The following is a 24,238-nucleotide window of genomic DNA, read 5'->3' on the forward strand; positions in this document are numbered from 1 at the left end:
CAATGGAGATTTAAAGACACACGACACACGACACACGAATGGGGCATTCTCTCGAGACGAAAAATGTAAGAACGTCATTGCATATTGAAAAGTAATAGATGTAATGATATTAATACAGTAATACGTATAATTATTGTTGGTTTTTAAGGTGTTCACGTGCTCCTGTGCTCATATAGAGGAACCGCCGCTGCCCAGAGCAATCATTCACTGAAGTGAATTAGGCAGTGAAGTAGTGGAAAACATTACAGGGTACACCCTTATATCCCACATCCCTAAGAAATAATGCGTATGTATTGTTGTTAGTCATAACTACAGATACCAGAATTTCTCCATATTCCAGAATGTTGGACCAAATCAGGCCAATTAAGAAGGAATGATACAACCTTCAAATCTGCACATGTAAACCATTCATACTTTGAATAGTATCATTAAAATACACTTCAAAGAAATACACGTCTTACACAGAATACTAACACCATGGAAATCTCCTGATAAACTGAAGCGATTTCATATGGCGAACCTGTTTCTCCCACTTCAAATGAAACCGAAAAGGGCAATAAAACAATTTCTGCTTCTAGAAGTGGTTTTGACAGTGCAGTCTATTGCAAAATATAAACTACAGTAATGTCATTAAAGCTTGCAGTGAAAGAAATACACATCTCAAGTAAAGTCAGGTAAACTCAAGCGAATTCATACTGCGAACCTGTTTCATTCCCTCCAAGTAGACTTGTAAAAGGGCAATAAAATAATTTCCGTTTCTACAAGTGTTTCTAGCATGTTGGCCTACTTATACTAATGTTGTTTTCATATAATGGGTCATCACATTTGTAAAAAAAAAAACAGTTATACACGAAATTCGGTGATTTTTTAAATAAAATGCATAGAAAACGAATAATATTGTGCATCTCGAAAACCCGAATTGATGGAACACTTTGATTGTTATTTTTGAATTCAGGAGGTCGAGATTAGTAGGAATTTGTTATTTTTATGTCTGGCGCAAAATGACCATTGATCAGTGTTATAGATGCTGGTGACTAATACATAACCTGACTCTCTTGTGCTGTGACATTTAAGTGAGGTGGCTTAAGAAACAGTCCATGTTCCATAAGTATTGTCATTGCTCTATTTTATCATTTCTGAAAGAGGAGTCACGTCTCAGCATGGGAGGGGTTGAGATGCCGGTTGCATCAAACTTGAGACAAGCGATTTTATTGATACAAAAGCAACACGCAACACAGAAATAGTAATTTTTCAGGCACGACTCACTTTTAATAATACCATCCAATGTTCTGGCTGATCAGGAATCACTGTAAGGCTAAGTGACTGTAAATTGGATGATTGGAGGCATAGCAGGATGTTGAGCAAGTAAAGATTGAAGTCCACCACTGTGGAGTAATGGTTATTGTTCACAGGTTCAAATCATATTTGAAGTTTTTGGCTAAGTTTTCCCTCATCCAATTGAAGCAGAATTGCTTAGTAACTTTTGGTATTGCACCTAGGCCATCATTAATTTCAAATTCATCATCATTCAATAGTTACAGGTCAATACAGGATGCACAGGAAGTAGTACCATTGACTTCCATAAAGATGGCATCATTCTGTGAAGGATGCAGAACTCTCAGGGGGACAGAAATGAATCGAAAGATTATACCGAACAATGAATCACTATACTTATAGGAATGCTGACAATCATCCTTTGAAGAAGGATAAGCACAGTAAGTCTCGGGCTGTGGTGCAAGCCTTCAGGCCCCTCCTCCATTAAAGGCTAACAATTATGCAGTTTCATTAAATACATGGTCATTCAACAAATAAATAATAAAAAAAAACCTGACCTTTTACAGACGAGATTAAAAATGAACTAATGTAGGTACGCATTATTTATTGTTTTACGTGAAAATATAATTCATGGAAATTATGTTTGTACATATGTTAAGTTTTCTTTCATCAATCACTTTCCCTGTAAACCAAAAGTGTTTGTGGTTGCTTTGAACGTAAATATTTGCGTTAAACAATAAATTAATGTTACATAAAGCTTCTTATTAGTTATTCACAATATTTTACATAGGTTAACCTTTCGAATTTTAAGGAAATACTGAATTCAAAGCTAAAGTTCATCATGTCAAATTGCTTAAAAGTAGGAAAGTTTTTAGTTGGTCAAAATGTCAGTGCAACACCAGCGTGGCTCAGTCAGTTAAGGCGCTTGCCTGTCGGTCTGAAGTTGCGCTTGGACGCGGGTTTGATCCCCGCTTGAGCTGATTACCTGGTTGGGTTATTTCCGAGATTTCCCCCAACCACAAGGTGAATGCCAGGTAATCTATGGTGAATCCTCGGCTTCATCTCGCCAAATACTATCTTGCTATCACCAATCTCGACGCTAAATAACCTACTAGTTGATAAAGTGTCGCTGAATAACCAACTAAAAAAAAAGTCAGAATTAAGAGAATAAATCGTACCTGTCAGTTATGTTCTGGTTGTCACATCTCTACGTCACATACTGGCATTATAACCAGGAAGAATTGTCTATTACAAAAAATTAACATGATATTTTATGTATTAGAAAAAATAAAGAATGTTTTAGATTATTTAAAAAGTGCTCTTCTGAAATTCTATTACAGAATTAGGCTGCATAATCCATTTATTTAATATCAATATTCAAGACATGTGAATTCTGTTTAAATATTGATTACTCTCGAGAGCTTTTGTACACGATTTAGAAGAATGTCTCCTTGCTTGATGGTAGCTTGATACTGCCAGTTCTTTGAATCTGGACGATTTGTTTCAACAATGCCCCCAACTTTATCAACCTTACAGTGCAATCGGCCTGCTGCTATATATCTAGACAGCTCCCTAAAAAGAGGAGAAAAAAAAATATATTACAACATAAACTTCACTTTCTTACAAATGTAGGCCTAATGTGAAACTCTGCAGTCATGAACAGAAAATAAGTATACACTTATACTGGGTGTTCATTTCAAAGTGTGTCATGACATCACTGTTGAGAGTCAGCGATTTGAAGCGAGTTTCAGCTTTTATGTCAGAGAAGTTGCCTATTAATCAAGGTGTTCAATCTGAACTTGAGAACATGTACGGTATAACTTGAACGTCGTAGCAACAGATGGCGGTCTGTAAAGTCTGTGTGCTACCGTAACCTCTTTCGAACTGCGTTTTGCACGGGCAAGTCGTATGCAGGGTATTTGCTATCATTGGTTGCGTATGGCAACATTCCACAATACAAATCAAATGCTCCATGTCCATGTTGACCGTCGAAGTTAATGTCAACAAATACGTAAGTAATGTCTTAACCCTCTCCACATATCCCGACAGTAAGAAAAAACTCACCTCAGTACGTGTTTCCAAACAGTTCACATTCCTGCCACTACAGGTGTTACAGTACGTATCGGTAATACTCTTCAGAATCAATGCCGTACTTGCTAGACAACTTCTCTGGCACATAAGTAATATGCCTCTGTGGAAGTGTAGGAAGATTGAATTCTCTAGGCTCAACGACTAGCCACATGATGGCATACAGTGAGCCATGACACACTTTGAACTGAACACCCAGTATACTGTGAGAGACATGATTGTTGAGCGGGCGAAAATGTTTCAAGATCTGTAGCACAGTTCATAAGAGGCTATAGATTTAATTCCTTCTCAGTATAGATATGTAATATTTACACAGAAAAATGAAGCGAATATCTTGTCAACATATGACCAAAAACTTTCGGCTCAGAGCATGTGCAGTGTGGCATTCTTTGACTTAGGAAAAAACTCGAATTGCTCAACTATTATGTCCCTTATTGTACACAGAAGAATAGGCAATTTCTTTGTTTCCAGATTTCTCTACAATTTCGTGCTTCTCCATCATGCTCAAAGAGGGTAGGTACATTTTGCTGGTAGCAATAGTTCCATGTACAGGTCGCAGGCCTATCTCAATAGATGATTATGATCTATAAGTGATGGGTCAATTAGGATTGGGAAGTAGGTGAGTTGTGGCCCTTTCAAATGACACTATCTCAGCATTTGCCTGGAAGGATTTGACAAATCACGATAACTGGCCTCAAATATCGAAACCTAGATCTCCAGAGTAAAAGCCGAAAATGAAAACTACACGAAAGTTCATGAAAAAATATAATTTCATGAAAAACGTTTAGTTAAGACTAACAACTTTTCAGTGCGAAATTTTCAACTAGATGTATGGAAGTTGAAGAACTGAACCAAATATGTTATAAAATGAAGGGGTAAGAATGATATAGTCCTAAGCCACACAGACAAAATTTTACAGGAGAGTGTATTAAAGGTTTAGAGTCCAATGCTGTTAGGTGGACTATCGTAATTTCTTCTTTGTATACTTATGTCATTTGTTGAGTAATTTTTATAACATTTTACTAGTAGCTTCCTCATGTGCAAGAAATGAACTCGCACAAAAAATCATTTTTGTTAAAAGTGTGGCTCTGGACTATCTCAGGCTCAATCCTTCAAATATCAACTGTGTAAAGATTTCAAGTAACCCTTTCCTCCCTCAAAAGAGTACATCTGAATATTTAAATTGTTAACACTATCACAGAAGGAAAGTTTTGTAACTCATGACTGCAGTCAACTCTGATGAAATTCGGTAACTGATATTAAAGCTAACAGGTGGTTTGTCACCAGTAAATCAGGAGCACCAAGCTGAATATAATACAGTGAAAAGTAGTTATATGCAACAATTTTAAAATCCTACTTTCAATTCCAGGTATACATTCATATACGGAACTACTATTAAGGGTGGCAATGGCACACCTGTCAGACTGGTGTTCATTCTTACATAGTCTTTGGACTTTTTCTGAGCAGCATGTTCATGTGCATCGTGGATTTAAAATGAAACACCCTTAGTAGAGTCATATAACCAATTTTAATGGCAGACTTCACAATTTCACATTTAACAACAGAATTGTTAATTTTTTTCAAGTGTTCCATTTCTCTGAATTTCAGTATATTTTTTCAAAAGGATCTAGAACTTAATTTAGTGTTTATTACTATTCTATCCCACATGTAAAAATGTAATATTTACAAAGAATAAGACTTACTGGTCGATGTACTCCACAGTAACTCCAAATGCATCAGCCATATACTCCAAAGTAAGACTTCGATATGATTCAAGAAGTTGTGTGTAAGCCATAATTCTCATTTCCCGTACATAATACCGGTAGTGTGGATAGATGAAGTAATCACGCCTCAACAGTCCTTCCACATGTGCTAAAATAAGTAATTAATTCTTTATGAGGTATACAACTCAGATGCGTGTTCACATATTTACAATTATCATAATTACACATATAGCCTGGGTGCGAATTAACGAGGGGGGGAGGACGTGGGGATTTCCCCTGTTGGAAAGTTATCTCCCTCTCATAAATTCATATTAACATCCCTGCCAGGGATAACTTTTATCTTCCTCACAAAATATAATTGTTTTAATACGAGTATACTTTATAAAGTATAAAATAAGCAAAGAAAATAATATTTATGTATTATCATCACTGGCAGCTGACAACAATCAATAACTTAGGAATTACACATCTTATCTTAAGCCTGTTCATGGATTATTATGATTAGGATGCAAGACGAGCAACTCAGTGCGACCAAGCGTTGAGCCATATCAAATACAGAGGTGAGTTTATTCATTACTTTATTATTCTTACTTTCAATGTTTACACTACATCACCGTAATGTCAACAACAACAGCGATGATGATGATGATGATGATAATAATAATAATAATAATAATAATAATAATAATATGTACCACATTGTATTCTCTATCTAGGATTCAACCCCCCCCCCCATCAGAAATCTTAATTCGCACCCAGCATATAGCTACGAAATTTTTTTTAAATACATGTGTATATAAGATAAAGTGATATCAGTGCGTTATGTAGACAGGATGATAATGGTGAGACTACTAGGGAAGAAAAGAGACTTAGTGCTTGTGCAAATTCACATGCTACATGGTGGATTAGCAGACGAGGAAGTGGAAGAAAGCTATGACAAGATAGAAGAAATAGTTGAAATGGAGAAGAAGGGAGCATGTGTAATCCTAATGGATGACTAGAACACAGTAGTAGGAGGACAAGATGGAAGAACGGTTGGAAAACATGGACTGGGAAAAAGAAATGACAAAGGAGAGTCCTTGGTGAATTTCTGTAAAATAAATGCAATGACTTTTGGAAATACATTCTTCCAACAACAAAAACGAAGAAGATACATATGGACATGCCCAAGGGACGAAAGCAGATATCAAATCTGGTACAAGAAAGATTCCAGAATTGCTTAAAACTTAAAAAGTGCAAAGACTTTACCAGGAGCAGATATTAACTCAGATCATGTCCTGCTGATAGACGCTGTAGATATTTGTCTGAAGAAGATAAGAGGAAGACAGATAACGAAGAAATTGAACATGGAAAAACTGAAGAAGAAAGAAGAAAAAATTAAGTAAATTTTCACACCTGAGAATATTAATGAGTACTGGACTCAACTAAAAAGCTGTATACAGAAAACAGCAGAAGAAACAATAGGATACAAAGAAGGCGTGAGAACGAACAAACCTTGGATCACAGGGAAAATTGGTGCAGATGATGGAGGGAAGGAGAAAATGGAAAAACATCAGAGGGTAGAAGAAACTACAGGAAACTAAACAATGAACTAAGGAGAAAAACTGACAAGGTGAAGGAAAACTGGATGAAAGAGAAATGTAAATAAATAGAGAATCTAGAGATAAAAGGAAGATATGATTTTATGTAACGCAAAGTAAAATCTTTGGACTTCAGAAATAAGAATAGGAAATTCGTGTGGTTGATAGAAGATGAAATTTGAAATGAAATAACAGACAAACCAGAAATAGTGAACACATGGACGAAATATGTAGAAGTTATATGAGATAGGGAATCATCCAGATGAGTTAGCTATAGAAGATGAAGCAGTCGAATAAGAAGGCGAAAAAGGATCTTATATTTTAAGGGAAAAAGTTGAAATAGCATTAAGGAAATGAAGAATAATAAAGCAACAGGAGAACTGAATTAGTGAAATGTTTGGGTGAAGACAAGTAGGGAATTCTATCATTATGCAACGAAATATAAGAGAAAGGCAAATAGCCTGAAGATTTTATGGAGACAGTGTTGCTTCCAATACCGAAGACAAATGTCAAGAACTGTAACGAGATCAGGACTATGAGCTTGATATCGCAATTGACAAAGATTCTCCTGTAAATACTGAATCAACGTTTACATATATTCTAAGATGCAAGGACAGTTGAAAGAAGAGCAGTTTGGCTTCAGGAAGGAAAAAAGTACAAGGGATGAAAATGCACTACTACGAACAATTGACGAAAGATACTTCGAGAAGAATACAGAAGTGTATATAGTAGCCTATTTATGGACCTAGAAAAGGCGTTTGACAGAGTGGATTGGAATAAACTGATGGATACCTTGAAGAAAATAGGTATGGATTGGAAAGAGAAAAAGCTGTTCAATAATCTTTATATGAAGTCAGAATAGGAGAAGGAATGTCTGAAGTAAGTGAAATAGGGAGAGGAGTACAACAGGGCTGCCCTTTATCAACTACCCTCTTCAACATCTACTTGAAGGATTTAGTCAAGAAATGTTTTCAGAAAATGGTAGGGGTGATAGTAGGAGGAATAAGAATAAAGTGCATAAGATTTTCTGATGATATGGCATTATTAGCAGAAGAGATGATACTAAGAAATATGCTAGTGGAGCTAAATGACAGCTGTGAGCAATATGGGATGAAGATAAATACAAACAAGACGAAGACCATGGTTGTCAGAAGAAAAATAAAGAAGGCAAACGTGCGAATACTAAATGAGGCAGTAGAGCAAGTGAACAGCTTCAAATAATTGGAGTGCTGCCGCCAGGAAGTCAAAAGGAGAATAGCAATGGAAAAGGAAGCTCTTAATAGAAAAAGGAGCATCTTCTGTGGACCTCTGGAAAAAGAACTAAGACACTAGTGAAGTGTGGCACTGTATGAAGCAGAAACATAGACATTACGACGAAGTGAACAGAAGCAACTAGAAACATTTGAAATGAGGATATGGAGAAGGATAGAGCGTGTGAAATGGACAGACAGAATAAGAAATGAAGCAGTGTTGGAAAGAGTGGATGAAGAAAGAATGATGCTGAAATTGAACAAGAGAAAAAGGAATTGGTTGGGTCACTGGCTGAGAAGACACTGCATACTGAAGGATTCACTAGAAGGAATGGTGAATGGGAGAAGATTTCGGGACAGAAGAATATATCAGATGATAGACGACATTAAGATATATGGATCATATGTGAAGACTAAGAGGAATGCAGATTATAGGAAAGATTTAGAATGCTGGGTTTGCAGTGAAAGACCTGCCATTTGGCAGAATAGAGTGTAATATAATTTCAATGAACAGTGGAACATAGATATATGTCTCCATGAGAACAGAAGATCTTCTCTACGAATTCCTATAGCAAAATACTTCATTAGATCAATAACTAAGGAGATATAACAGTAGGGAGCTATATTTTTTGCAGAACCACCAATGTAGCTCAGTTGACAGACTTGCTTGCTGATCCAGAGCTGTGCTTTGGCTTGAATTAGATTCCTGTTTGAGCTGATTACCTGGTTGGGGGTTTTTTTCCGAGATTTTCCCCAACTATAAAGCAAACATTACGTAATCTATAGCGAATCCTTGGCATCACTTCATCTCGCCAAAAAATTGTACAACCCTTGACTTGGTCCACATCTTAAAGCTTCAATGCTAATATAAGATCTATGAAATACAATAAATGAAATTGAATTGTAGCTAAATAAATTGCTTTTCTTTTATCAAGCTGACTCTACCAGAGTATTTTCGAGATCAAAATCAATATACTCTGCTGTATTGTCTAGAATTGTTGATGTTATATCTGTGATAATAGTCCCAGCTTTGATAGTGTAAATTATTTTTTTCATTTTCGTAACATGCTAGTGGTTATAAATGCGACAAATAATTAAAAAAAAAAATAGAATAAAAATAAGTCTTATACCTAAACATAACCAGCCATACCTAGATTCTTAAAAAAATCTGCATACTGGCAGTTATACAGAGAAAACAAATAGTTTTTCACATCTTGATTTGTATGGAGTACTTCCAATATTTCAGATCCCCTGATTATCTGAAAATAAAGAAATATAGATATAAATTAATTACATTTATTCTTCCCTTTTCATGCACATATTGCAGGTTATATGTAAGAAAAACTATCGAAATATATAATGTAACTTTATATCACATAATTCAAAGCCTGCTGTACCCAATTAGTTATGAGTCACAATTACAAAATCATCTCCTTTAAAATATGCTATATCGGACTTATCTTTGTTACATAAATATTTTATTTGTATCTATGAAGAATTAATTGTAAACAGGTCAATTTTTTAGCTCAGTTTAGATAATCAACTGTGAAGTTCTTCCTACAATTACTGCTTCACTCACGTTCCAATTTTCTTAACATTACTATCAGCATATTGATATCAATGTACAGGCTAACGTTATGTTACTACAGACTGATAGGTATAAAATTAAATTTTTTCTTCTTGAAGCGCACCCTAATATTGAAAAGATTGAAGCAGTGTTCCCTATTGGACATGGTAGTCATTCATCTCTACTTATGGAATATTTGAAAACCTAGAGACAGAGAGAGTTTAGCACACTTAGTGTCACTGAAAATCCAGATGTACACACCTATTTAACAATTTTCAAAATGTAAAGCATAGTAGAAGATTATCTTGTGAAAGACTAGAAGACAAATTGTTTTGTAATGTCATCCCAGACTTTCGTAATTTTAGCTGGCTTCATAATACTAAAATTTCAGGGTTTTAAATATTTCCTTTCTTGCATAATCGTTTTGTTTCATGAGCTTCATAATTGCAAAATATTCTCTTAGAACAATGGCAGATATATTGCTTTTGTTTCTAGTGATTAAATTCATTTTCACTTTTACAAATTGGAAATGCCATTGATATAGAGTAGTAGGATATCCGAATCCAGGCATAGTATTGTAAGACACTTCAGTCTTTCAGATCGAGTCTATTTCAAAAACTTGGAAAGTGATTTGTTTTCAACTGAATTTAATATCAGTGCAAAATAATACTTTTTTCTTTTAAATTAACATTAAAACTTCACGGAATTTACGAAGGCTTAAACATTTCCAAACACATTTTCTCAAAAGTAACTAAAGTGCACTTAAACCCCTCTGCTCCTGACTCCCTCAATTATTTTGATTTGTATAGACCTAGAAACAAAATTTGGGCCACCTGAATTTTCAAAGTTCCAGTTCAGTACTGAACATGCACAGTATGTTATAACTGGAACTTGCAAAATTCAGGTCGCCCAAATTTTGTTTCTGAATCTGTATGGCACAAAAAAAGCAATACAAAGAGACCGTCAATGTAAATCACATCATCCCTCGGCATTGGAGATAAGTTTTGAAGCACTTGTGTTTCGCAAACCAGTAAATGCCCATCCATGCTCTAGAGGATACTTGCACAAACAGTGCTCAACGAGCGCGCGCGCTCTTTCAGAGCGGGAGAGCCATGTTTACCGCTTGCCGAAATGGAGAGGACGATACGTCAGAATGACATAGACTTGCTATAGGTAGAGGAGAGGGAAACGACCACTCAGTTATCTAGTGGAGTGCAGTGTGTAGGCCTATTCTCAGTAACTGTTTCACGTTGCTTACCTACTGCTACAGTACAGTATGGAGGAATCTAAAAGACGGAACATAACATTTAACAATTTACAGCTCGAACTTATTGATCTTCAATGTGACCTAAGGGCTAAAGATCGTTTGAATAATACTACTAGCCTGGTTGAGTTTTATAAGACTAAACATTAGCAATAATATCCACGACTACACAGGCTGGCTGTGAAAATGATTGCTATGTTTGGCTCAACATTTATATTTGTGAGCAACTGTTTTCTATAATCAACTTTAATAAAGGCAGACATCGAACATCTGTAACTGATGTTTCATTACGATCAGTAGGCTACTGTTCCTTTCAGCTGCCAAGAGCATAAAACCTCGTTTTGATATACTGATAAATAAAAATATAACAATGATATTGTACATTTAAGTAGATATAGAATTTCTATTATTTCTGTAAAACAAATATTCCTTTATTAATTAATAATAGTCCAAGATAGTTTTGTAAACATTGAATGGGAATTCACTTCATAAACACTCGTAATAATACTTCCTTTCGTATATATTTTGTACAAGATCACCCCTTCTTCCAGTCCACCCTTATACAGAGTGCAGCTAATATCTGCATTCCGCTCAGGAGCTGTGAGCCAGCTCGGAGAGCGCAAACCTTGTGCAGGCCTGCTCTAGAGTCTAGAATATGAAATTTCATATTTTGTCTGTCTCTACTAATTATAATACACAATGGGGAAGAGGCTCATTTTGTAGAAAATGCTTCCTCCAAATACTCAGAGATCAGGAATTCGGATAATTATCACAATGACGTAAAGTCTACTCATTTTAGCTGATTGGTAGAAAATCAAGTTCTACTGAACACTGTGTAATCAAATAACACAATCTAAAAAGCACAAAATCTACAAGCGGAAGCTTGAAACTAATATGTACAAGATGAAAATTAAAAAAAAAAACCAACTTCAAATTTACAACATATCATGAACACAATTATTGTAAACTACCCAATAATTTACACAAAATTATAGGGGAAATATATAACAAATTACCTTGTCCCTAAGTTCATTTCGAGGCAGGGAGATCATACTTATATATACTGTGTATCGAACAAAGGTCTCATAGTCCATTAGTTCGTATGATGTGAATGTAGAGATAGTATCTAGGAAGAAATTTGCAGCTGCTTTGAAGTCTCGGACAACAATGCAATATGTTCCTTGATACACTTTCAATCTGTTTCTTCGATCCCAGTCACCTCCTTCTTCTATTAGACTGAAACATTACAATTGGCGAATGTGTTTCGTAAAACATAACACGCAATATACAAAAGCACAGACAATAATTCTGAATATAAGTATTCATGTTCTGTTTCGTTTAATAGATGTCACCCCTAAATGATTCATATGAAAAGTTTCTAACTTCTATAAGCAAAGGAGTATTTCTCATTTTATCTTACCCAATACTTTCACATAATATATGACATTTGGTTATAATTGGACAACGGCCTTTTATATCATACAAAATAAAACTTTAGGTGCATAAAATAATTATTTGGAGTAAATGACATTCCATACAACTGAAACTGTGTTAGGAAAATTTTGAAATTATAAAACACTTTATTCTTTCATACATTCTGAAATTAAATTAAATTAATATAAAACAATAATAGGTATATAGAACAAAACCTAACATTAAAACAGTAGCCTTTCTCAAATGAACTAATGATAGAAGTGGAAACTATTATTATTTGCATTCCTATAGATAAGTTACTTCTACACATCATTTTATTGTAAGCTTGGCAGAATACAATTTTCCTACTGCAGAAAATATTCTCATAACAATCAACAATACTTTAAACATTTTCATTTTTGTCACTGCTCATAAAGTTACTATTCTAAAACAGAGAACGAACAGTCCAAGATTTATGAGTTACTTACAGTTTGGAATGAGGAATTGGAAAGAAGAAACAGTCTGTTTATATTTCTCACTAAAGAGACAACACAAGTTCTGAGATCATTGCCTGTTGCAGAATTGGGAAAAACCTTTTACCTTTCAGTTTGCTGACTGTATTTAGTGCAGCTTGAGAACTCAGGAAAATATATATTTTTTTTTCTTAAAATCCAATGCTTCATTATCATGTGAAGCATTTTTTTTTCTGTAAATCTCTCTTGTCCCTTACCCAATTTAATTAGCAAAAGACGCATTAAGAACAGTATAGTATATTTGATCTATATTAAGCACTTTACAGAGAGAATAAAAGGATTCTTTGTTATGAAAATAAACTCACAATGGAATTATCAATAAGCTCATGCTGAAATCCCTGATCTCACAATCTCCAAAGTAGAAGACAAGTACAGGTATACAAAAATTGTTTCCCCATATCAACTGTAAGACAATGTACTTTAAATGGTACATTCAGAATCAATGGTACATATCTAGAAAAAGTAGTGTAGCTGCCATTTTCATGAAAACACATGTGGTCACGTGACATAATAAGCTCGTGAACTCAAAACACTTAATCAGTTGAGTGAACAATATTCGTGGCCAGTGACTACTAAATTTATCGAAAATTTTTAATTCAAGCTTAAAACTGGTGTCAGTATAAGCAGCCAACTTTCTGTATTTGTCTACCTGATGTGGAGATTTAAAAATATGCTTAACTTTAGGGGAGCTTTTAATATGACCTCAAGTAACAGTTACCTTGTCAGGTAAAACATGCTGCTAAAAATCTTACCTCTTCGCCTTTTCAATATTCCTTGTTATAAGATCATGGTCCAAATAGAAAAGTCCGATACGAATTAGATGAAATACTATGTCTAATCTGTGACCCAAAGATACAGTCTTATCATACGTTTTTCTGAATGCCGACAGTGCACCTTCCTGAAAAGAGAATTTTTTAAAGATTCTATAAATAAAATAATATAGTTACAATATTCCAAACTTCAAACTGTATGTGAGGGTTTTCTTATTGTTTGTGAAAAATATAGGAAAGACATCTCTTCACTATACCCAAGAAAATCTTCAGATGTACATGCATTATGTACGAGAACATAACATGCTTCTTTTTCATTAGAGAAAATGCAGTATTGCAATGCTAAAGGTTCATTTTCTGATAATGATGGAGATACAACTACACTGTTCCAGAAACCCTTATTTTTGGTACAATTTTTATATCCTTCTCAGTAAAATTCTTTCCTCTGTGTTAATGGGTATACACAGTATTTTTCATATTCTGTGTTTACAAATTAATTTAATCTGAAATTATGCATTAACCTCTCATAAACCACTGTGAGAATGATCATTTTTAAATACATTTTCAATTATTTTGTGAGAGTGTAAACATTTTTCTTAAGTGCATTTCTTTTCAGTCTTCGTTTGTACAGCACGAAGGTTCTTTTATTTCTTGTTTGGCTTGTTTATGTATTAAAATATAACCACACTGCTTTATGTCACCATTGGTTTGGGAGTAAGAATGACCATGGGAGGTATTAATAAAACTACTTGATAATGAATGAGTTGCATTGGTCAGTAGAGTGAGTGGTAAAGTGTCGAGTGAGTGATCAGTCCGCATTCCATATTAATAAATATTTCCCCTTCTGGACATAACTCACTCGTGACTCTAAGTGTTGATCACATTTTATTGCCTAGACATCAGCTGTGTAAGTTATCATTGTTCAGTCTAGTGTTTCTTTCAAAGGGAAGTCTTCGCAACATTGTTCCAGTTTGTAAGTGTGAAGTTTCAAACTTCATTTGTTAGTATTATGAAACAATAATAATAAAAATAATCCGTGGCGCTACAGCCCGTGAAGAGCCTAGACTGACCAGTCGGCTGCTGGCCTCATGCTCACATGCCGAAGCAGAGGTGGACGATCATCCAGCCATAATGGAGGTATCGTGTAGTTAGCACGATGATCCCCCCAGCCGTTATAGCTGGTATTCGCAACCGGATTTCGCTACCTATTGTAGCTCCCCAAGTGCATCACGATGCTGGGTGGGCATCGGTCCCATACACTGGCCGAAATTTCATGAGAAAATTTCTTCCCCCATGAGGACTCGAACCAGCGCGCATTCTGTAACGCGAGTCCTAGCCGGGATGCCTTAGACTGCGACGCCACGGCACGGGACATTTTGAAACAATAACACACATTATTCACTAAAACAGTTGCAGGAAGTGAGAAGGAGAAAGTCTTTTTCTGTTATTGAAGACAAATCCAAAGGAATTTGCAACAAGGTCTTCACCGAAGCACAAATCTAATCTTATGAATGTGTAATAATATAATATGTAGATAAACTTCCTTATATGTGCATGCTATATTTTATTAATATCTCTTTTCTGATGACTTGTCTGAGTGATACAACCTGTTCGCTAATTCTAATCCATCTTCCTCCTCATCGTCCTGCAGTAATGGAACTTTGTATCTTCAAGTAAGTAGGTGTACAGCTACATTGTGCAGTATAACTCAGCATAATATGATTGAAGGTACTGTCCATTGCACCTCTTATTTTGCTTCAGAGAATTGGAAATCGTTGCTTCACTTGACCGAAACATCTCTCTATACTCACACGTTCTTTCGTTACCGGTATACATTTATTGTAGGCACTATGTTGTGGAGTGATGGGATACTGGTAAGAAGACATAAGCTAGAGAGAAATTCTGTGGCTCCAAGGCAAAATGTGGTATGTCATTTCTTGCAGTTTTCAGGAGCGAGCATGTAGATATAGTTTGAACAAACTTATAAAATCGTAGGAATCATGTTTCATAATAATGGATTAGAGAAAAAAATAATAGAGATATGCATATCATCTTCTGCCACAATAAAGACCCCAGCAAAATGCACAACATATCGCAAAATCTAATTTTTACCAAAAATTTAAATATCACCTTTTGCTTTGGAACCACAGAATTTCATAGCCCATATCACGTAGAAGTGCATTGACACTGTCACCATTCATGATTCTACAAATATCTGAATTTCTCCATATAGGCCTATGGAAGTCATGTAGCCTACAGATCCAGGCCAAGAAATAATTATTCACGCTTGTGAATTCTTCCTTGGCATTGCAGGTAGCTCGTACATTAAGGCTGGCAACACTTCTTTTTTTTTTAATATACTCATCACCAAGTTCATTTTTTTATATAAAAAATATTGGTACACAGCTTCAATGGCGTCAGGAAATGAGTACTTCCACTTCCTTTTTGCATCCTGGACAGATGTTGGAAATTGAATCCAATTAAATGTAACTTGCCTGCCGATCCAGAGTTGCGCTCACACAAGGGTTCAATTCCCTCTTGGGCTGATTACCTGGTTCGGTTTTTTCCGAGATTTTCCCCAAACATAAAGTGAATGTCAGGTTAATCTATGACGAATCCTCAGCCTCATCACGCCAAATACCATCTCGATATCACCAATCCCATCAATGCTAAATAACCTAGTAGTTGATACAGTATCGTTAAATAACCAACTAAAAAAACATGCTGAAATAAATTTTCAGGAGCTGTGAAATTAGATCCTGATTACTACTTTAAGGTTTTCTGTCTTTCTTTCATTCTTAAAACACTTTTCTATATAGAAACAAAGATCAGGACTGTTACCATTTCTTTACATACTCGCCAATTCATAATCTTCTCATTTTCACGGTGAAAAACCCTGCAGCTAAATCAATAACCGTAACAATAAGGAAAGCAGAAGAAATTACTATTCAGTTTGAATGTGGCAAAACATTATAAACTTGCTACAAAATTAAAAGCGATATATAATTAAATCTATATCATGAAATCTTGATACACAGGCAGTATTCATATCAAGACTCTCTATAAAAAAAACTCGCAATTAAATTGAGGGCTTAAAAGTAAAGGTAGCATGCTCAAAGTGTATATACTTATGCTCCTTTGCTCTCTTGAACTCTTAATATAATTTCTTCTACTTCCCTAACCTAACATGTCTTTTACAGTTCCTAGAGTCCTTCTGAAAACAGTGAGAAGGATCAATCACATTTAATAACCATTCTAAACTGCATAGATTATTCAGCGTGGTACTGACTGTGAAGAGAATGTGGTGAAGAAAGAGTAGTTGTGTTGATGGTGATAATGTTGGCAGTAGTATGAAGGGTGTTCAATAAAGACTGGCACTAATGTGAATAATTCATTGACAAAGATTACAAAATCACACTTTTTTCCCCTTGAGTTTACTTGCCACCCAATGCACTTGTTTGCCCTTCATTATTCTTGGAAGACATCCTGGAAGACATGTTTTGATTAACACTTCAAAAATAGCTCCTGAAGCTTATAATGCCTGGATTTCATATTCAAAACGACATTCCTTAAGGTCTTTTTCGGTAGCCAGGTAATTAAAAAAAAAACTTGCAGTGCACGAGGTTGGGGGCTATAAGGCGAACGGGGTACCACACATTTACTATTCTAGATCAAAAATTCAGTTACAGCAGGAGAGATGTGTGGCCTTGCATTATTGTGATGGAGATTCCACTGTCCAGCTATTCCTTTTCATTGAAATGTAATCGTTCATTAAGTGGCCCAGGACCTTTTTGTAGTATACTACAGTGACTGTAGTACCTTTTGGAACTATTTGAGGTTATGGTATTCTGACATGACATTTATAGATAAAACCTAATGTATACAAAATATTGAAATTTATATCCAAGTTAGAAAGGAAGCTGCAAAATGAAATAGCGACATTGATGAAAATATATTCTTAGATTAATTATTATAAAGAATAATGTAATACCCTTAAAATAATCAAAGCACACTCAAATACTGTGAGCATTCAGATAATAACACAGAAGATACCATAACAATGGAAGAAATAAACACAGCTTTCAAACTCATAAAAAAATGGCAAAAGAGCAGGTGAAGATAAAATTTGTGCAGAAGAGTTCAAAATTAAATTATTGACATTTTTTAACAAAATGTACACAGACCACCAGATTCCTAATGACTGGGGAAATGAAACTGTCATGCCCCTTTACAAAAAAATGTGACAGACGAAATCTAATAAATTACCGAGGAATGAGTATTTTTCAGAGCTGCTATAAAATCTATTCAAAAATATTTAATTTCAAACTACAAACATAATCAGAGCAGTTCTTAATTGAGAAACATGTATTTCATGCACAGATCCAACATTTTGTTTAAAATTATTAATTGGAGAAATGTAGAGGATTCACTTTTGAAACCCACCTTTTATTTACAGATTACGAAAAAGCTTTTGATATTATGTGAACAGAGAACTTCTATTTAATATTATGAAATCCAAAGATATTCCAATTTTTTTTTACTAAATGCGATCATACATTACTTATAATCAAATATGCATAAATTATAATTCAGAATTATCTGACAAAATCACTATAGATAAAGGAGTAGGTACCCCAAGGATGTTCATTATCACCGGTGTTATTCAATATATATCTAAATGATATAACTGCAAAATGGCAGAAGGAAAATATAACTGGAATTCCAATTCACACAATAAACAACTCACAATTTTAATTGCAGATGACCAGGTTGTAATATCCAATTCAGAAGATAAGAAAAAGCAACATATACACTTCCAAAATAATACAAGAATACAATTTAACAATATCTATACAGAAAACAAAGTCAATGGCATTTAAAGGTCAGTCACCGATAACAAGCAAAATTGTCATAAATAACCAAATTATCGAACAAGTAATTCAGTTTAAATGTTTAGCTAATATTGTTTCATATGAAACAGAATTTGATATTAAACGTAAATTAAACAATTTCATAAAGGTTACTGCTGTCATTAACAATGTGTTTAAATCAATACGAACTAAAACCAGGATAAGTTTGTATAAAGTATTGGCTCTTCCAACTTTACTATACGGTTGTGAAAATTGGACAATCAAGGCAAAAGATAAATCATGAATAACTGCATGGAAATGAAATATTTCAGAACAGCAGGTTATAAATGAAACGATTACAAAACAAATATAGAAATTCTGGAAGAATTGAAAATGACATCAACCTCTGAACAAATTTTAAATTACATGTCAATAGGATGGCCCACAACAGATATCCTAGATTACTAAAAAATTACACCCTAGTGGGTACAAGAAACCCTGGAAGATCACTGAACAGACTTCTCAACCTCCAATGTGAGACCAAAATGGATGATGATGGTGATGATGATTATGTATCCTGTTGTAGTCAAAGAAGGTGAAGACCATGGCCTTATTTACGGACTTCTGCACATATGCTTGGGGACTGGTTGGCCACTTTCCACTCTCTTACTCACTCTATGCTAAGCATTTCATCTCTCATTCATAACAGTACACCCACTTTTCTACTGCGGAGATGTTTTGCTGCCAATCATCATCCTCGTTCTCAACATACAGTTTCCAATAGCAGCACATGTCAACACAATTCTGTTTTTGCACAGAGGTAAGCAAAGCAGTATTCATTGGATGCCTAAACTAGATACATGCAAATGGTACACTGAAAGTATATTCTATCTAACAGTGAGACATTATAAGATTTAGCACAATTGATTTCAGGTCACGATACTTGGTCGGTCAGTTGTACGCCCTTCTTTACAAATACAAGCAGCGAGACATGAGTCAATACGAATAACAACAATCCCAATGTTGACTGATGTCTCCATTAAGGCAGTAGCAGGTGCTCCTCCTGCATTCCACAGCATTCCTGGCCATCTTGAAATGACTTGTGCCATCGTAAACAGGCTCAACACAACATGAGAGACTCACCAAAAACTCTCCTCTGTTTTCCATAAGTTGTCAAAGTATTGTTTCTGAGGTAAACACAGAATTTAATCTCATAGTGCTGCTTACAATAATCAGGCATAATGGTGATTTATAGGCGAAAACACGTGCCAACTTCAATGCACTTCTACACCTCAGCTAACAGGGCTGGATGAAAAAAATCTCTTGTGTTTGCACGATCAAGTGCGCAATTTCCCCACTCGCCTCTGATATTATGTAACTGATGATGGAAGGTAGTACAAATCTTTATTTAGTAGTAGTAGTAGTAGTAGTAGTAGTAGTAGTAGTAGTAGTAGTAGTAGTCGTGGTGGTGGTGGTGGTGGTGGTAGTAGTAGTAGTAGTAGTAGTAGTAGTAGTAGTAGTAGTAGGAGCAGGAGTAGTAGTAGTAGTAGTAGTAGTAGTTGTAGTAGTAGTAGTAGTAGTAGTAGTAGTAGTAGTAGCAGTAGTAGTAGTAGTAGCAGTAGTAGTAGCAGCAGTAGCAGGAGTAGTAATGTCAGTGGCAGCAGAGATGAGAATGACAGTAGTATTATTATTGTTGATGGTATATTTTTTGCTAAAAGACTGATTGATAATAATGACAGTACAGAAAAACTACTCACATAGAAGGGCAACGTTATTCTATAAAATCCTGACCTAAAACTAATTTTTCAACTGCCATTAATATTACCTTGGTTTCATTTGTGAGAGATTATACCTGAAGAAACTAAACCAGAGTTAGATCTTCTAGCAGTGAACAAAAAAGGATAAATTGTTGCAATGTCTAAACCTACAACTATTCAATCCATATGCTCATGCATCAAGAGTGAATCAACATTCATAGAAGCCAATTAATAAAAGGACAAAGCTAGACTTGAAATCTTGTTTTAGTAAACATTATTTTATTAGAGCACTAGGCCTAAATGTGTTTTCTAATTTGTTTCGAAAATTAACCTATGGAATTTTATAATAATTATGAATGCTGACACAACACTTACCACACATTAATAATAATAATAATAATAATAATAATAATAATAATAATAATAAACAATTGCAATAAAATAACTAAACCATACTTTCATAGTGTTCAATATATTAACCATACAAAAGTACCTTGTCTCCAATGCGGCACAAATATTCAGACTTCTTTAGGTTAGCTTCCCTAACTTCCATTTCTCCTAGATTCTTCTCAGCATCTTCGATAGTTTCCTCCAGTTCTTTCAATTTTTCTTCGTTACTAGCTTTCATTTTTGCAAGAAGGTTCTGATCAACAGTCCAATTCAAATCCCTACATACTTCCTCATAAAATGGAGCCATGCCTTGAAAAAAGAATGCAATTATTTAAACAAGATATAAATGAAAATAACTAGTAACTGCTGCTTACGTATCAATTCCGTCTTTGTTTATTATATATAACCAGCAAGTGAAGCTTCATTTTGAAAATATCGTTATGATTGTCTTCAATTTTCTTTCAGTACAGTTTCTTAAACATTATTAGCATATACTACATTTCCAATTCCAATGTACAGTGCCTTTCACTGTCAAGTCGCCTGTTGCACAGCAGCCCATGATAGCAACTGTTGATAACTGAGCTCCCGGCACTGCGGCCAACTTGAATCACCTTCATAGGAGCGCGGTAGTCATTCAGTCAGTCTCACAGCAGTTTTGTTTCAGCATGATCATGCTTTGAAGTGCTTCGTATGAAATGTTATTTCTGTATTAGTGCTATAAGTGTTATTGTGCTTGGTATTAAATGTGATTTCTGTATTAGTGCTGTGCTATAGTTTACATAACGCCTCGACATACTTACACATTAGAACAAAGAATTTTTATGTATGATTCGTATGTGTTAACAAATCCTTGCAGGGAAGTTGTGAGACGATTTTTAACTGAATATCCTGGTGTGCCTGCCCCACATAGAGATACTGTGCGAAAACTCTTCTCTAAATTTAGAAAAACGAGATCTATTCTTGATAAGAAGCGAATGGTAAATAAACGTGTGCTTACTGAGGAGAAACTAGACGAAGTGGGAGAAAGATTAGAACATACTCCACAGAAATCCCTCTGATGGCTTGCACAAGAAACTGAAATTTCGATGACCTCAGCATGGCGAGCTACCAAACTCTTAAAATTGAAACCATACAAGCTCACTGTTGTTCATGAATTGTTGCCACGTGATCATGAAAAAAGGTTCAGGTTTTTGTAACTGAATTATGCAAAACGTTCATGATGGAATAATTGACCCATGCTTAATTTTCTTTTCTGACGAAATACGGTTCCATTTACATGGGCATGTGTCCATTCAGATTGACAGGTACTGTAGCGCAGATAAATCCAATTTTATAAACGAAACTCTCTTACACGATGATAATATCTGGGCTTGGTACACAGTAAATGCATATAGGGTTACAGTGCCTATTTTTGTTTTTAAACTACCATTAACCCTTAGGAGCCATGCATCCATTATAGTGGCCAGCTAGTATTATAGTCATGACGTGATATGTTATAAATTGTATGTTATATGTAAAATAAGTTGATATTCTTTAATTTTATATAACATTAAGGACATTGCACTTGATTAAAACAATAAAATCTTTTGTAATGTTTTCTTTTTTTTTTTTTAAAAAAGAAGCAAAATCATTTCAACTGCAGTCAACTGAAACCCCATCAGCTTCCATGCGTACCTAGTGTTTTACATGGGCCCTCCCCCATCCTTTACCACAGGCTCAATTGACTGCAATGGCCAGATGCGAACCTGTGATCTTAGGCACAATATGCTGGCCGGACATAACTTGTACGGCTAACAAACCCAACACGAATTTACCCGATTATGCAGGTATACAAACCCCCGTTTAAGACTCAGACATTTCGGTGCAATAGTGGTATAAGTCTTCTGGCTTCTAAGGGTTAATGCACAGAGATAAAGGATGACATTCACCAATCTTTGAACAGTTAACTGACACTGAATGTCAATCAGGGTATTTCCAACAAGACTCTGCCATGGCACATACAGCTGACGAGATGTTAAATTTAATTCAGGAAATTTTTGAAGCTAGGATCATTAATCAAGGATTATGGCGGGAAAATTTTAGAACACGGATTGCACCTACCAAATTATGTCTTAAAATACTAAAAAGAGCAGATTTGTCTGCGTTTGTTGAATGCGCATCATTATATTTACGAAAAGGCACTTTTCCGTGCACAAGGTTGAAATTTTGAAGTAAGAGGGAAAGGGTGCAATCCATGTTCTGGAGTTTATCCTACAAAAATGCATGTTGGAAGTATCAATGTCGCGTGCTACAGAAAAGACCAAATATTGCTTATTGCTTTACCAAAGCGCATAACCATTATACTTAGGCCGTGTCTCAAACTTCAAGTCTATACTACACACTGGTGACCAGCAACTAGGTGACTTGTGTAAGAAGGCAGTGTCCTAATGCAGTTCCATTACGAGTTATGTGGAAAAGATAAGGGCTTATTATAATACAATAATGTTTAAAACATTGTACAGACGGTACTAACATTGTCAGTGTTCAAAGTTAACGTGTTATTCTAGATATTTAGGCCGTGTCTCAAAGCTACATTTTCAGCTGAAGTGAACTAGATTGTTGACTAAATAGCCGGATGTGACGTCAGAAAGTTATGATCCAAAGCTACATAGTGCATAGCAATCAAGTCCGTAGTAGCTAGTCAACGAAAATGCTTGCTTGATTGATGACTTGTTCACTAAATAAACATGGATACCTCATCAGCAATTGGGGTTATGATATCTGAAAATGCGTTGGAAGTGAAATAATGTAAATATAATATAGAATAACACGTTAACTTTGAACACTGGCATTGTTAGTACCTTCTGTACAATGTTTTAAACATTACTGTAATATTATATTAAGCCCTTATCTTTTCCATATAACTCGTAATGAAACTGCATTAGGACACTGCCTTCTTAATTTAGTGCTGCACTGTGATGTCATGGTTTTTAGAAAAATAGTCAATGAAGAAGGCCATGTTTCAAGCATACATTTCCAAAGCTCCCTAGTGTGTAGTTTACAAGTCACTTAGTTGCTAGTCACTAGTGTGTAGTATGGACTTGAGCTTTGAGACACAGCCTTATATTATTTCACTTCCAAAGCATTTTCGAATTTCATAACCCCAATTTCTGATGAGGTATCCATGTTTGTCTAGTGAACAAGTCAGCAATCAAGCAAGCATTTTCGTTTACTAGCTACTACGGACTTGATTGCTATGCACTATGTAGCTTTGGATCTTAACTTTTGACGCCACATACGGCTATTTAGTCAACAATCTAGTTCACTTCAGCTGCAAATGTAGCTTTGAGACGTGGCTTAGATGTTACATGCTTAATGAAGGGAAAGCAAGAAAAAGACGGAAACATTGATGTTATAATTGTGTAGGCCTATATTTTAACAAATATTTATGTGATCTACGTTCATTTCAATTCTACACTATTAATATAAGTGTATAACCCTTTCTTTCCAAGTACTTACTATCTGTAACAATTGCCTCCATTAATTTTGATTGAAACTTTTTGTCTCCAATATGATCAGGTAAACTCAACAAAAATTTCCATAGTGCAAGTTCAAGATTTGGATTTTTCTCAAGTCCTTCCTCTTCTAGATTCTCTAGTGGCATATTTATATATTCTTATGTATATTTACTTCACAATTACAATGATCATATAGCTAGACAGCTAACAACCACAAAAATAATTTAACAAACACAATTTACACAATGTTGTCTTGTCACTCCAGCGTTGCCAACACGAG

The 24,238-nt window shown here is 35.1% G+C and overlaps 1 protein-coding gene across 2 annotated transcripts; it reads right to left on the reverse strand.

Annotated features, from left to right (window-relative positions):
* Positions 1-1,862: 1,862 nt before the first annotated feature.
* Positions 1,863-24,238, reverse strand: Rpn7 (regulatory particle non-ATPase 7). Of its 2 annotated transcripts, none has more exons than XM_069837458.1 (7): positions 23,960-24,238; positions 20,565-20,770; positions 13,447-13,592; positions 11,765-11,984; positions 9,068-9,176; positions 5,067-5,235; positions 1,863-2,847 (listed from the first exon to the last, which is right to left on the reverse strand). In XM_069837458.1, exons 1-7 carry the CDS (start codon positions 24,102-24,104, stop codon positions 2,673-2,675), a joined length of 1,170 nt encoding a protein of 389 aa, XP_069693559.1. In that variant the 5' UTR covers positions 24,105-24,238; the 3' UTR covers positions 1,863-2,672. The 2 variants fall into 2 exon arrangements, with proteins under 2 accessions (XP_069693559.1, XP_069693560.1); XM_069837459.1 differs by lacking the exon at positions 23,960-24,238 and adding an exon at positions 22,784-23,191.

This window comes from Periplaneta americana, chromosome 10 (genome assembly GCF_040183065.1).
Source record: "Periplaneta americana isolate PAMFEO1 chromosome 10, P.americana_PAMFEO1_priV1, whole genome shotgun sequence".
Taxonomy (NCBI): Eukaryota; Metazoa; Arthropoda; class Insecta; order Blattodea; family Blattidae; genus Periplaneta; species Periplaneta americana.

Coding starts and splice junctions, on each gene's coding strand:
- Rpn7 (XM_069837458.1), bottom strand. CDS start 24,104: ATGCCACTAGAGAATCTAGAAGAGGAAGGACTTGAGAAAAATCCAAAT. Junction 9,177..11,764: donor GAAATGAACTTAGGGACAAG/GTAATTTGTTAT, acceptor CTTTATTTTCAG/ATAATCAGGGGATCTGAAAT. Junction 2,848..5,066: donor ACTGTGGAGTACATCGACCA/GTAAGTCTTATT, acceptor TCCTCTTTTTAG/GGAGCTGTCTAGATATATAG.